We start from the raw sequence: 16056 nt of genomic DNA, 5'->3' as shown, positions 1-16056 counted from the left end.
TCCAGAAGGATACTATGGTCGATAGTATCGAAAGCCGCCGAGAGATCCAAAAGGACCAACAAAGTCACACTTCCTCTGTCAATTCCCAATTGGAGATCATCCATCAGGCTGACCAAGGCGGTCTCTACCCCATAGCCCGCCCGAAAACCAGTTTGAAATGGGTCTAGATAATCAGTTTCCTCCAAGACCACCTGGAGCTGAGAGGCCACCATCCTCTCAATTACCTTGCCCAGCCATGGGAGGTTGGAAACAGGCCTGTAATTGCTCAACTCTGAGGGATCTAATGCAAGCTTCTTTAGAAGAAGTCAAATGATTGCCTCCTTAAGACAAGGAGGCATCCTGCCCTCCCTCAGAGAAGCATTTATGATTTCCACCAGGCCGTCTACAACAGCCTCCCTGCTAGATAGAACAAGCTGTGTTGGACAAGGGTCAAGAGAACAAGTGGTAAGCCTCACCACTCCAAGCAGCTTGTCCATATCCTCAGGAGTCACAAACTGAAACCGATCCAGTCGAATCACATAAGAAGAGTTGTTGGGCACCTCCAGTTCAGGCATCAAATTAATTGTGGAGTCTCCATCTAGGTTGGCTCAAATCCGAGAGATTTTATCTGCGAAAAACTCTTTAAACACACCACAGCGAGTAACTGATGACTCAAAATTCTGGTTCAAGGGAGGGGGAGCAGATACTAGTTCCCTCACAACCCTGAACAACTCCACTGGGCGTGAACTTGCAGATGCAATACGGGCAGAAAAGAACCACCTCTTTGCCACACGTATTGCCTGAGCATAGATCGTTAGATGTGCTCTATGTCACAATCTGTCGGATTCAAGTTGAGTCTTTCTCCACTTGCGCTCCAGTCGCCTACCTTGCCGCTTCAGCCCCCGTAGTTCTTCCGTATACCAAGGGGCCAATTTGGAAGCAGGTTGAAAGGGACGCTTGGGAGCAATTGTGTCTACTGCCCTGGTGAGCAAGTTGTTCCAATTCTCAACCGGGGCATCAACAGGATCACCGGCAAAGCCAACATTGAATCCCTCCAAGGCTTCTTGGAATCTTACTGGATCCAATAACCTCTTCAGATGGACCATTCTAATAGGCCCCTCACCCCTGCGGAGGTGGGAAGTGGTTGTAAGTCCAACCTTAACCAGATGGTGGTCCATCCATGACAATGGGGAAATCACAGGAGTCTCCATGCACAGAACACCACCCTGATCAGAGTAAGAGACCAAATCAAGTGTGTGGCCTGCAATATGCGTCGGTCCAGAGACCACATGGGATAGGCCCATAGTTGTCATGGCCGCTATGAACTCCTGAGCTACCCCGGACGGATTGGTCTCAAAAAGAACATTGAAGTCCCCCAGCACCAAGAGTCTGGGAGACTCTAACGCAAGTTCCGCGACCAAGTCCGTGAGCTCAGTAAGGGATTCCACTGGGCAGCGGGGTGATTGGTAAACCAACAGAAGTCCCAATCTATCCCTGGTCCCCAAACTCAAGTACACACATTCAATATGGTCCAATACCTTAACAGGGACCCTGGCAAGGGAGATGATATCCTTATAGACCACAGCCATTCCACCTCCCCGCCCACGTCCCCTCACCTGCTCCAGAATAACCTGGAGGGAGAAGCTGGGACCAAACTGGACCACTAGCCTCCCCCAACCAAGTCTCAGTAATACATACCAGGTTGGCCCCTTCATCCATGATCAAATCATGGATGAGTTCAGATTTATTTTGGACTGACCTGGCATTACAGAGGAGCAGGGTAAGGCTATGTGGGTTGTTGGCAGTGCTCCCCGAGGTCAGAGAGCTGGCAGGACAGCCAGAAGGGGAGACAGCTATTAAATTTCTGACGACCCTTCCCCGGGAACAGCCTGCTGACCTGCCAACCTTCTATTCCCTACCACCACTGGGATAGTTGCCCCATAATCAACAAAGGCGCCCCCTGTCCCACCATCTCCAGACGAACCCAAACACATTACAGCAACTTCAGCCCAAGTCCAAAACAGCTTAAAACTGATTAAACAGAAGCCCTCGCCCTCATTCTCACCCCTCCGGTGGTGGCCCCGCCAGTGGCAGGCCCACCACCACAAGGAGCCTTCCTATAAAGCCCAAAACCAAGCAGGTGACCCGAGGAAAAGCTGAGTCACTCAGGGGCTGGTTCCAATCCTGCCCACACTTCCCACAGATGTTAGCCTGAGACTGCAGCCTCACAGGGGAAGCAGAAGCAGGCAGGCAACAGCAGAAGGAACCCCAGAACCAACCTGGTCTCTCACTCCAGGCAGCACTAGGTGGGAATTGGATGAACTCTCCCTCTTCCTCTTTGCAGTTGCAGGGGCAGTTGCTTCAGTATCTGTTTTGGGGAGACCAGGAATGGGGAGATGACTACTATTATCATGCCTTGCTGGTGGGCTTTCCAAATGCCTCTGGCAGGTCATTTCATCTCCTTTTTTATTTACTAAATTTCAACTGTATATATATGTAATAAAAATGAAAACACACAAAAAAGGGAAATCTTAGACATTAACATAATATATGATTCTTTTAAAACAAAAATCTTCCAAGTTGTTGTTTATTTACGATCTTAGATCAAACATCAATATACACAGAATATATACTGTAAAAAGAAAATAATGGAAACAAAGTCTAAAATGTCATCAAATATATAAAATCAGGAATCTGTGACAGTAACCGATTGCTGTGCTCTAGCTTCTCTTAGTTTGGTCAATGTATAACAAAATTTAGCAACCGCCAGGGATATTGTTGGGTCCCTGTCTTCTAATAAGCATATAAGAATTGTCTCCACTGAGTGGCTTTGGAGATCTTTCAGATACTGAGATAAAAATAAATCTCTTTCATCTGTATAAAGTGGGCAATGTAACAGTGAATGCGTCAGTGTTTCGGGAGCAGCTTCTTCCAAGTACTTCCAAGTATAATCTTCCAAGTATAATCTCTTCAAAGCACAAAACAGTTCGTTAAAGTTAACCACACCTTTGAAATCTCCTGTTCTCTACCAGGGCGCTTTCCAGACTAGCTGCTCATCAGCAGCAAAATGCCTCCGTTCGGGCAAGTCGCATTCGGAATGTAAACAGCAGGGGGCACAGTCTTGCAGCAACTAACAACCTGAAAAAACAGCAACTTGCTTACACCGGATATACGACATCCTAGCTCTATATCGCAGCAATTAAATTTGAAACAAGGCATTGGAAATGTGAACGGTACCCTGCTGTCCACGTAGGGACTGCGGTTTTACGACACAGGAAGTGTGGAAGCACACTTCCGAGCTACGTCCTGACCCCGTTGTAGGGTCTAGTCTGGAAAGCGCCTAGTTCACTGGAATATAACTCTGGCATGTCATTATATTGGCAACAAGATGCTGGACTGATTGAATATGTCATTAGTCTGATGTTTAATAGTGTATCTTGCAATTAAAGGTCACTTGGTTATATTCTCAGTTTGATACTATCAATTTTCCCTCCTATCCTCCCCTTCATTTGGTTGCATTCCCTCTTATTCTCAGCTTCTTCACTCCATTGCCCCTCCCAGGCCTTCTACCAGCTAACCATTTTTTCTGCTGATAATTTTGTAAATTTCCAGGAGCCTGAATAGCAATGAGATGCTTACTGTGGAAATGGCTCATTAGTACAGCTTGTGCTGATTCTCCCTGTTATACAACATCAGCAACAAATATTTATATACCGCTTTTCAACAAAAGTTTCCATAGCGGTTTACATAGAGAAATAATAAATAAATAAGATGGATCCCTGTCCCCATAGGGCTCATAGTCTAAAAGTGACAATCTAAACTGTTACAAAAGTGCAGTGCACATCCAGGAAGGTGTCTTTACACACAGGTTGATATGGGAGATGGAACGAAGATAGGGTTGCCATGTCCCCCAAAATTCCGTGTTCCACCTCTATTTTAAGCATCGCACCCAGATTGCTTAGCCCACCCAGATTCTCCCAGATTTCAGATTTCATTAAAACAAAACAAAACCTTGTAGAAGCTGAATTATGGAGCAATACGTGCAGTCACTAGTCTGCTCAGAAATTATTTTCCAGAACATTTACCTAATATGCAAATCAGGCACCCGGATTTGGAAAGCCAGAATATGGCGACCTTAAAAGAAGAGGCACCAGAATCGGGTTCAAAAATGTTTTGGATCAGATTATGAACTTGCCTGGAATCTGCTTAAGGAGTCTGCTGTGTTGTGAAAGCACAATTTGTTCCCTCAGAAAGAGTCTCTGTGGTTTCCATCTTAGGATCTCACAGCTAGTAAGGCCAGCATGTAAATAGCAAATACTGAGTCACACCTTGTGGTTGGGCTCCGTAAAGATGGCACATGTTGTACCAGCACTAAATGCGCTTGTTTGTTTGTGACTCTCTCCACCATCTCTCCTGTCAGGGTTAATAAGGACAGATATATTTTCCACACTCAGCCTACATCACAGTTTAAATATTGAGGTGCAACATTTGCAGCAATGTGTGGCATTTGGGCTCTATACTGAGAGCTCCAGCTGCCTTTTTGACTCTGGAATAAAATGTCAGTGAACAATTGTTTCTTCATCGCTCCCTGAATGAATTGCCTTGTGTTTACAAAGGTCAAAAACTGTAAGGGAATAATGTTTAAGGGTCTGTTTCTATGGAAATTAGGCAGCCCTAGCTGAAAGTATTCCATGCACAAAATGAAGTAGACCATTCTTAACAGGGATTGGTTCGTGCATTCTCCTGATGTAACAGGTTTTTTGTTGTGGTTCTTGCTGCTTCCCTCTTTTCACTCTCTCCAATGCTTGCCAAATGCTTCAGGTGCAGAGCCAGGAAAACCAGAATCAGGTACTTAGTAATTGCTTGATTCTTTTATGGTTTCCATCATGTATCTTTTTGTTGCTTAAGTCAATAGCAGCTCTAACCATTAGGACTCCAATCCCCAGGTATAGCTCTGTGATCTGAAGTTCTTCATTTTGCAGATGACTGGAAGCTATTATCTAGCATTGACTCTAATGGGGAGGCTCAGCCCTCTGCTCTGGCTGCCAAGGGCTATCGGAGTGTGCGTCCAAATCTCTCCTCTGAAGGCAAGCCACATGTAAGTACCTTTCCAAAAGTTTGTAAATGTTGAGAAATCATTTGAGCCAACATACAAATGAAGACTAAAGTTGGGAAGAATCTGCCCTTTTTAATTGTCTGTAATGTTGGGATAACAACCTAAGAAATAATACTGATATCTCTTAAAGGCAAGAAGCCACTATACCTGGAAAATATTTATTTTTACTATATAGCATTTCTGAAGTCACATAGTGTAGTAGTTTTCAATCTTTTCATACTTGAGACCTGTCTTTAACCCCAATCTGCACTGCAAATCCATGGGGTGCAGCTAGGGAAGCTCTAGACTAATTCTTAGTCCTCTCACTGAACTACTGTTCACAGGATTTATATTTTTCTACCTTAAAAAAAAAATGTGGCATGATTGGTGTGACCAACTAGCTGATGACAGCTGTTGTAGTGGATTGAACATGTGGTTTAAACTTGAGAGAGAGACTGGCAATTCACATCTTAATGAATTTATTGGGCAAATCACCTGTAAAACAAGAATAATAACGACCTTCTTCACAGGATACCTGGAGAAATGTGTGCTGATCTCAAAACATCAAAAAATAATGCAGAACATTTCACATGCAGAAAAACTATAAAAACCCACGCAAACCCCTGTGAAGTAAATCACTGTTGTTCCTGTTTCAGTAGTGGGACACTGATTTGCTGGGGGTCAAATGATGAGATCTCAATCCTGCATAAACCTGAACAAGAACAGTATACTATACAGTGACCAACAGTTATAGCTTTTGTTGTTTGATTCATAAGAGTTAGTTTACAAAGTAAATAATTCTTTGCTGCATTTTAAAAAAAATGTTTGAGCTATAACTGCACATATAACTGTTAAAAGTGAAAATTTGTTCTGACTCTCAAGCTTCTCGATCCATGTTGCACTAATTTAAATAAGGCCGTCTTCAGTGCTGTAGTAGACACTGCAGTTAAAAATGCTTAGCACAGATTATTGCTTATAAATCAACTAGAAAGGGGATGTGGAACCCTGTTATATTAGAAATGACATGATCCCCTTTTAAGATCATAATGGAAAATGACTGTTACCTTCCTCTGGAACCACTCTCTGTTAGCAAAAGGAACTGAAATTCTTGCTGATCTTGTTTCTTGGCTCCAAAAGTAAAATTTCTGAAATTACTGAATAAGATGAAGTGAGGAAAACCAGGGCTACTCTCTTACCATTAACTACTTTTGTGAGGAACTACATTATTATTATATGTGGATTGGAGCCTCATTAATCTAATGACACCAGTTCAGGGTGACTACTTTGTTTTTAATGATGGGCAAACTGCGCTCAGCTCAATTCTGAATTGGGTCACCAGTTCATGACCATCATTATTACTATTGATATACTGTTCTTTGACCCCCCCAAAAGTTATCAAAATGCTTTGCATAGCAAATAAAATGAAAAGATTTCCCTAAGGGGCTCACGATCTAAAAAGAGAGCCGGAAGAGAGACACCAGCAGACAGCCCCTGGGGAGATGCACTGCTGGGCTGAATAGGGACAATTGCTCTTCCCCTGCTAAATAAAAGAGAAGCACCACTTGGAAAGGTGCTTTTTTGCCCAGTTGTAATATAAATTGCACCTTAATACTGCCTTAATACTTCATCTGTTTTTGTCTAAGTTCTGAACACTAATCACAGTGGGTTAAGGAGAAGTCTAACAGAGAATGCATAAAAAGCAATTGCATAGGAGTTTGTGTTATGGAGCTATTTGGTCAGACAACCTCGAGGACTGCACAGCTCTTTTCTGCTCAGGCTCCAGAGCTTCCCTGGATTTCCCCATAATTCCCTGAAGCTTTAAATATTCCTCTTTGGAAGCATTTGTTTAGCTGTGTCTGAACTATAAGTAGTATCCAGGACCTGGACAAAAATTAGACGAACTAAAAGCACATTCTGTACAAATGCTGAATTGCATTTTGCTTTTCAAATGCTGAAAAACTTCAGAGGGAAATTGCACTCAATTTTGTAATACATCCAAGTATTTCAGGCTAGGCAAATTTATATTCCAAAGTAGGTAACTACGATATTGGCAACATCTCTAATTTATGCAACACTCAGGTTTCAATACCATAGTTGAAGGTTTAACTTGGTGTTATATGTAACTTTCCCTCAAATCTTTTGTTTTTAAAACAAACAGCCTCTAGATTTTAATTTTTAATTTAAAAATGGAAGGTTTGGTAAACTGAAGGAAGTTTCAGAAAATAACTGCAAGGTTGATAAAAGATAACTTCAAAGCAAAAACAAAACACCTTTATTCCCTGAAGACTGTCTAAAATAATTTGGCATGTTTATTTTATTCATTTGATTTCTATACCGCCCTTCCAAAAATGGCTCAGGGCAGTTTACACAGAGAAATAATAAATAAATAAGATGGATCCCTGTGCCCAAAGGGCTCACAATCTAAAAAGAAACATAGGATAGACACCAGCAAAAGTCACTGGAAGTACTGTGCTGGGGGTGGATAGGGCCAGTTACTCTCCCCCTGCTAAATAAGGAGAATCACTACATTAAAAGGTGCCTCTTTGCCAAGTTAGCAGGGGTTTAGACAAAGAAAATACACTTGAGTTCTGGAACTATTTCAAAATTTAATTGACTTGAGAGAGAATAGGCAGGGCAGTTCCCCTTCTCTTTTGAAGATGCAGCAAGATTGGATTATTCAAACAGCATATGTACCTTGAACATGAGGGAAAGTTTCGGCACTGAAGGATTCCAATAAAAGATTAATTTCTCAGAGATTATTTTGATGTAGGATATCCAATCTTAGGGCCATACTAGACATGATCTGTATGGCAAGGGTGGGGAGAATGTTGATGGGGATTTAATAATGAATCACAGTTTTATTTGTAATAGATCAGCAAGAGTGTCTGACTCCTGTCTCCTCCCTTCCCTTTCAATCAATACTGCACGTCTGATTAGCTGGTTAAGTGGCAGCGCCATTTTCAAGCATTCTCTCTCTCTCTATCCAGGTACTTTCTCCCTCCCTTGTGTGCAAAGCTGCTTCTCCCACAAAGCTGCTTTTGCCCCCCTCCCACAGCAAAATTTTCCTCTTAGAATTCAGCAGTGACTGCTCCCAAGCCTTCCCAGTTTCCTCACAACCCAAAGAATATATGCCAAATATCTCCCAATCAAGCAGCTGTTGCCCCTTCATTCCAATCATTGATAAATTGCTTAAGAATAACAATAAAGCCCTGCATTATAAATAGGCCTGTGAAATGAAGAGAGGGTGGACAGAGAACCAGAAGTGGGATTTTTGTGTGAAGTGGAAGAATTCTGGGCTTTGCTTGCTGTTGTATTGAAAACTGATTTTCAGCTTATATCTACCGAGTATAGGTAACCCATTGCTTAATTCGAAGTGTATGTCTTGCTTATGACAAGAAATTAAGATGGGAGGTGAGAGAGCTGTGAAAAAAGAAAATGTTTTTCTGAAGATCCATAGAGGAGGGTAAAGTGGTGGATTTTTCATAGTATGGAAAAGAATATGTGATCTGGTTGTGTACAGTTAAGAAAGTGGGGGCAGTGCTTAGGTAACGTAGGAAGCTGCCAGTCCTCGTCCAGCACTCTAACCACTACACCACGCTGGCTATTCATTATTATAATAGAATAATAGTTCTATTGTTGTGGTATGTTCTGTATTTTGAACAAAATTTCCTGTGGTGTTCTGGATATCTCAAAATGACAGTGATTGGCAAATATTGTCTAATGCTTAGATATAAATAACTGTAACATCCAAAGACTAGCCAATATACTCAGAGGTTTCTGCTGCAGATGGAAGTAAGGATGTTAGGAATGCCTGTGATGTTTTAAAAGAAGAACTTGATGGATGTCATCTTGTTAAAAATGTAACTCCTCGTTGCTTTTATCCACAGCCAGTTGAATAAATGTAGGTTTGTATAATCTGTGTCCTTTTACTAGATTTTCTTCTAGCCACTTGTCAATTGTCTACAGCATTTGAAGCAGTGGAAACAATGCAGGGACATTTCAGATTTATGACTTGTGCCTTGTTGCCATGAAACATTTTGGGTTTGGTTGTTTATTAACTAATACATTTATCTCCTGCCTTTCTGCCAATTAGGTCTTCATGGTGGCTTACAACCATTATTTGAATTAAGTTGCTTTCAGTCTAGCAGGAATGGGCTCCCACATGTAAGCCTTCTACCCTAGAGCAAATCAACACCACTGATTGTCTGGCTCAGGAGGTCAAGGCTGCTCCAGCCACACAGTTCTTCCCACAGACTACTGGCTTAATGTCAGCTTGAATTCTCACAAGCAGGGCCTTGCTAGAGTTGCCTTCTTAGTGATGTCCATGGTGGCTCTTGCCTTCCTCAACCTCAGTAGAGGGACAAAGAGCAAACCCTCCCTGGAAGCCTTCCCCACCCCCACCCAAAGTATGGAGAACAAACAATAAAGTCATGGTCAGGAGATTAGGTCTGCTCCTGCCACATAGTTCTTCCCACAACTGACTTCATGGCACTTTTATGCAAAAGCTCACTCCCATTGGAGTTGCTGCCAGTGCAATTTCTATATCTCTACAGATAATTCTCCTAAACGTACCCATACCCGTCGCTAATCCTATGCATGGCAGCTCTTGCAAGAGTTTGCGAGCAGCTGCCAGGGGGATGGGGAGAAAATGGCAGCAGCGGCCAGCCGGCGGGGAGGAAAAGCTCCCGCAGCCCGGCCCAGCTGGTGGGGACTGGGGCTGAAAGGACAGAGAGGTGGAAGAAAGGACAGAGAATGGACTGGGGCTGAATGGAGGGGGGCAAGGAGAGTGGACTGGGGCTGAAGGGAGGTGGGGAAATGACAGGGAGAACTAGGGGCGCAGATGGTCTGCGACGGATCAGCTAGTTTGAAATAAAGGCCTAATTTGTTCATTGCTCTGAACTTGAACAATTAAGGACTTTCATTTGGTTTCAATAGAATTTTACCTTTGATAGCAAGTCTCACTCTAAGAACAATTCCAAAGAGTCTGATTACATAGTGGATTTCATCATTGTGAAACTAAGTGCTACAAATATAATAGAAATGAAAAAGGTATCCTTTGCCTTTACATAAGCATGTTTCCCAAGTCGTGGTGAAACTCTAGGATTATTGTGCTTCCAAAACTTAATCAAGATAAGGATTTAGTGGAATTGTATAGATCTATTGCCTGGCTATATCAAGATCTTTACATCCTGCTTAGCAAAAAGATTAAACATATTTATAGCCAGTATATAAACCCAGACCAGTTGGGTTTTATAAAAAGAAGGCAGATTTCAGACCCCATTCATCGCATACTGAACTTTATATATTTTAGTAAAAGGAATAATATCCCTTCGGCCATACTTACCTTAGACACATTCAAAGCTTTTGGCTGTTTTTCCCGGGCGCTTTCCAGATTAGATCCTGCAACGGGGTCTCAACGAATCTCTGAAGTGTGCTTCTATGTTTCCTGTGTTGTGACACCACAGTTCCTACGGTGACAGCAGGGTGCCGTTCATATTTCCAATGCCTTGTTTTGAATTTAACTGCTCTGATATAGTGCTATAACATCGTATATCCGGCATTTAAAAGTTGCTGGTTTTTTGTTTTGTTAGTTTTCGCAAGACTGCTCCCCCTGCTGGGTGTTCTGCTATTTATGTTTTGAATGCGATTTGCCTGAACGGAAGCATTTTGCCACTGTTAAGCGGCTAATCTGGAAAGCGTCATGGTCTTATTTGATTAAGTTAATCGATCATCTTAAAATGGGAACAGGATTCACTAATATCGTCAGACAACTATATAGTGAATCTTATGCCACTGTTTGAATAAATTCCTTGGATTCTGAAATATTCAGTAAACAGGGGGCACAAAACCACTTTCTCCTTTGCTATTTGTGCTCCCCATAGAGCCATTAGCTCTGGCCTTCAGAGGTAAACAGCAGATTAAAGGAAAGCCAGGAGAGAATAATCCCTTTCCACTTCCGAATCTTTCTTTTGATAGATTTTAATACCTCTTTGCATTTCAAAATTTTATTGGCTTTTACAATAGCTTTACAATCCAACTACATTCATTTATTTGATTAAGTAACCTCTCCTGGCTGGGGTGAGTAACAACACTTAAAATATATCTACTATATTGTTTTTGTTTCAAGTCCTACCAATCTGCTAACACCCTGCAGAGATGGCAAAGAATTTTTTATCTCTTTTATTCACACTAACAAAAAATTGAGACTTAGATATAGCATTCTTTACACAAAAACATCTAATGATGGAATAGGAATTCCATACCTAACTGCCTATTATGAGGCTTTTCACCTCCAAAACATCTTACGCACGCTGACCAATGTTGAAATTAATTATTGGGTTAAGATGGAAGTTTCTGATCAATACTCTTATAGTAGACCTTGGGATACTATTGCCTTGGGATTGTTTTAATGAAAGGTGATATATAAATTTAACAATAAAATAAAATAAAGTTCTGTTATTTACTAAGACCTGTCCTAGGTGCAGTTTTAGGCGGGGGTGGGTGGGTCAGTACAGATGTGACATTAAAAAAATTGTGTTTATGGTAACTGCTGCCAGGTTAGCTATAGCCAAACACTGGAAAAACCAAACCATATTGATGGACATCTGGTACAAGAACCTATGGCATATCGTGATCTCAGAAAAGCTAACCCATATTATTCAGTCCTGTTCATACCAGACTACATATAATTCTTTTTATGTAATTTGGTCAGATTTTATTCTTTACACTAATTCAGAAAATTATGGTTGTTTTCATACCCCAGACAACATTAGAGTGTGGATGGATTGATGAATTGGGGTTTGTTGTATTATGTTTTACTGTTTGCGTTTGGATCAATATTGTTTAGCATTGTAAATTTGTTTTGTTTTTTTAAAAATAAAGTTTTTAAAGCAAATTTCACTCTTAAGATCAAATTCCAAGGAGTCTGCTTGCATAGTAGATAGTCTTTATTTAATTGACAGCTTAATATATCTTGGCTTTGTACAGAATTGATAAAAGCACTACTGATTAACTAGATAATGTTGAATAAAATTCTAAACTGAAAACTCATTCTACTATCCAGATTTCTTAGGAAGGGATACAAGTTATGGGGTTCAGATTTGACACCCACCTCCAAATTTCCTGAGAAACTCTGAGCCTTCCCTGGCTTGTCAATCAATTACAATTTTTTTTTAAAAGACTTTTAAAGTCTTAAATGTGTTTACTATAAACAGTGTATCCTGTTGATTTGAGTGTGATGGGCTCATCACACCAAAGTGGAAGTTGGATTTCCAGCCAAGTGCATGGAACACAGTAAAAGAGAGATAGCGGAATGACATGCTTACCCAGAAAAGCTGTGAAAAACTTTCAAACAGTGAGAGTGAATGAGCTGTGTGTTGGACTTTCAAATGTCACATTAAACTTTCATTTATTTCTATTAACCTCCGTTTAATGACCAACTCAATTTTTTTCTTTCTCCCTCCCCCCTCCCTTGTTTCTTGTGCTGACATTTTTGTCCCCTTATATGCACAGACTCCTCCTCTGCTGTACTCCTCTCTTCCAAAAGAGGAGAGCTTTGCATGGCGTCCTCACACCAAAAGCAAAACAACCTTCCTACAGCCTGTGCCCATCATGGACTGTCTGTACCTTAACACACCTAAACCTTATGCACAGTACTCACCACCCAACACTAGTGGCTCACAATATTTTTCCTCCTCACCCACTCCCTTCAGTGCAGTTCCCCCAAAATCAGGTAGTTTGATCCATGCAGACAGGGTGCATGATGGGCATTCACTTTGGAGAAGTAACTCCTTGTTATCAGACACGTCATCTGAGCATAAAAACATACCGGAGGTTGCTGATCCTAGTAGTAGAGCTGGACTGAAATCCAATCATGAAACTAGAACAGAGAAAAAGGTCAGCAGTCTATATGTAGCTTGTTTATCTAACAGCACTTGCTCAGCTGCATCTGAAAATTCCATTGCCTGTGCACATGTCCAAACAGAAGGCACCCGTTTTGGAGCTGAGGTCACTGTGGCACCAGCTATCAACTGTGTTTCCTCTGTAACAGATTTTGGAACATCTCTTTCTCCTCCTCCTTCTCCTCCTGCTCCTCCCAGACCATTCTTTAATATTGTTCTCAGTCGTGATGCTAGTTATGGTGAGAGTGAGAGAGAACCTTCCAGGACCCCCCTGACTGTTGACAACACAAAGATAGAGTCCCCACATACGACTGGCAGTGAGGACAGAATGAGAAAAGAACTATACATTACTCAGCAGCATCCATCGCAGCACCAGCATCCATGCAAAGCAAAGGAAAGCGGCAGGGTACATGGTTTTCTTCATAATCTTTTCTCTATCTTTCTACTTTTCTGATGGTTCTATTACTTGTTCCTTCAAAATGTTAACACTTTGGTTTCTTCCTCCTAATATTTCTGATGTGGTTGTTTTTTCTAGGATTTTGGCCCTGTTATGTTAAATAACTTTTAATCTTCCCCTCAAAGATGGATGCATGTTTGTGCTGAGTGTGTTGTAGTTCAGTTGCAAGCCAAAAATGTATGTTGGAGAAGTTGGAATGGTTAATAGTCCTTGAAACATTTTTGTTTTAGGCTAATATAACTGTAGTAGCACAAAACTCTCCTCTGTCAAGTGATGACAGATTACAATGAAATTAACTTTGGATTGTGTGATCTGTTGACTGCTGATGTCAATCTACGAGGGGTGGAGATGGGAATATACAGCTGAATGATTCTGTGCATCACATAATCTTTTGTTGCTAAGCAAAAATCACTTTTTGGAAGAAAAATAATTTCATGAGGTTCATTTTTATTGAAGTGGTGTCCTTGCATGTCACTGCACAGCTCCACCATTGTGTGTCAAGGTTTCCCCCATTGTATAATGCCACCTTATCTCCCACAGGATGCCACTTGTTCCACCATCACCCCAGCTCAAACTGAGGTTATAGTAGTGCCACTCCACCAGGTTCACCTAGACAGAGGGCAAGAAGCCAACTCAAGCACACCGCCACCGCCTCTGGTACCTTTTGGTCAAAGTGCAGCATTCTCTGAAAACGTTTCTACTGGCTTACCTTTGACCTTCCCAACACTAGATGATTTCATTCCCCCTCACCTTCAGAAAGGTCCCCACCATAACCAGCCATCCTCTTCGTCTGGGACAGTGCCCCACGTTCGCCCGAAACTGCCTTCACTATCACCACCTCCTCCTCCGCTGATTCCTCCAGTCACAGAAGTCCCAAACAGAGTCTTGGAGCCTGAAAGCACGGGAATTATTTTGCACACAGTAAGCCTTGCCACATGCCATCCTTGCAGCTTTGCTAAATTTGTGTTCCCAGATTAAATGACTTTCTCACTGGCATACTAAACTTTGAACAAGGTACTCCCTGCCAGCAGCATGATAACTGAAACCTTGTTTATGTCCTGTTACGTTGCATGTATCTCTCTTGCCATCTCTGGCTTGGGAACTCTTCAGCTGTATAATATTCCTACGGTGCCGTACTTTTTCTGTCCCACTTGAAAACTCTATGCCTTTGGCTAATCAGTTCGGGAGTTTTTAGTATCATGTACTAGGTAGACCCCTTAGACTAGTGGGTCCCAAACTGGGAGCCTCCGTATGTTACTGAGTTACAGCTCCCATCATCCTCAATTAGGGGTGTGCAATACGGGTATTTGGTGATTCGGTTCAGGACCCGAACCGAATCACCCCTGTTCTGTTTTGTGCCCGAATATGGGCCACCCTAATCACCCTTGATTCGGTTCAGATTCAATCTGAATCCAAATCCGAATCGATTTGGGGGGGAAGGGGCCCAGGGGCAAAATTTTGGGGTGGGGTGGTAGTGCCCAATGGGTGGAGTCTACCACCCCAATTTCAGGGGGATTGGGCAAAGGGCTGATTTTTTTAGAATTTTTGAAGTTTTCGTGACTTTGGGGCAGTTTGGGGGCAGAAAGTGGATCTGCCCCAAAAGAGTGGGGTGGGGTGGTAGTGCCTAATGGTTGGAGGCTACCACCCCAATGTCAGGGGGATTTGGCAGAGGGCTGATTTTTTGGGAATATTTGAAGTTTTGGTGTCTTTGGGGCAGATTGGGGGCAGAAAGTGGATCTGCCCCAAAGGAGTGGGGTGGGCTGGTAGATAGTGCCTAATGGGTGGAGGCTACCACCCGTCCCCAATTTCAGAGTGATTGGGCAGAGGGGTGAATTTTGGTGAATTTCTGAGGTTTGTCTTCATAAGGTGAAGTGTGCTAAATTGATTACTTCCTCATATTCATAGTAATTGAGAGTGTGAAAAAGTGAAAGTGGGGTCATGAGAGTTGTTTAATTGAAAAAATCTCATTTGCTAATTCTCATTCTATCATAGCAAATGAGATTTTTTTCAATTAAACAACTCTCATGACCCCACTTTCACTTTTACACACTCTCAATTACTATGAATATGAGGAAGTAATCAATTTAGCACACTTCACCTTATGAAGACAAACCTCAGAAATTCACCAAAATTCACCCCTCTGCCCAATCACTCTGAAATTGGGGACGGGTGGTAGCCTCCACCCATTAGGCACTATCTACCAGCCCACCCCACTCCTTTGGGGCAGATCCACTTTCTGCCCCCAATCTGCCCCAAAGACACCAAAACTTCAAATATTCCCAAAAAATCAGCCCTCTGCCAAATCCCCCTGACATTGGGGTGGTAGCCTCCAACCATTAGGCACTACCACCCCACCCCACTCTTTTGGGGCAGATCCACTTTCTGCCCCCAAACTGCCCCAAAGTCACTAAAACTTCAAAAATTCTCAAAAAATCAGCCCTTTGCCCAATCCCCCTGAAATTGGGGTGGTAGCCTCCACCCATTAGGCTCTACCACCCCACCCCACTATTCTGCCCCAGGCCCCACTTTCTGCCCCAATCTGCCCCAAAGACATGAAAACTTCAGAAATTTCCCAAAAATCAGCCTTTTGCCCAATCCCCCTGAAATTGGGGTGGTAGCCTGCA

At 42.3% G+C, this 16056-nt stretch overlaps 1 protein-coding gene and 1 long non-coding RNA gene across 51 annotated transcripts in view; one reads left to right on the top strand and one right to left on the bottom strand.

The window, feature by feature from the left end:
- Positions 1-16056, top strand: part of SORBS1 (sorbin and SH3 domain containing 1) — a 304285-nt gene that overhangs the window by 168115 nt on the left and 120114 nt on the right. For 31 of the 50 annotated variants that reach the window (XM_053307082.1, XM_053307122.1, XM_053307079.1 and 28 more), the window contains 3 exons: positions 4962-5077; positions 12587-13381; positions 13973-14353. In XM_053307082.1, coding sequence (XP_053163057.1) covers positions 4962-5077; positions 12587-13381; positions 13973-14353 — 1292 coding nt within the window. The remainder of the gene's footprint in view (positions 1-4961; positions 5078-12586; positions 13382-13972; positions 14354-16056) is intronic. The other 19 variants (XM_053307125.1, XM_053307131.1, XM_053307123.1 and 16 more) reach the window with 3 other exon arrangements.
- On the bottom strand, positions 2971-14299 carry LOC128349887 (uncharacterized). Its single transcript, XR_008319056.1, has 4 exons — positions 14183-14299; positions 12903-12953; positions 10419-10542; positions 2971-3117 (listed from the first exon to the last, which is right to left on the bottom strand). It is a non-coding gene; the product is annotated as an uncharacterized LOC128349887 (long non-coding RNA).

The sequence above is a fragment of the Hemicordylus capensis genome, chromosome 3 (genome assembly GCF_027244095.1).
Source record: "Hemicordylus capensis ecotype Gifberg chromosome 3, rHemCap1.1.pri, whole genome shotgun sequence".
Classification (NCBI taxonomy): Eukaryota; Metazoa; Chordata; class Lepidosauria; order Squamata; family Cordylidae; genus Hemicordylus; species Hemicordylus capensis.
The sequence above is the reverse complement of the archived record's forward strand: the minus strand, read 5'-3'. Positions and strand labels throughout refer to the sequence as shown.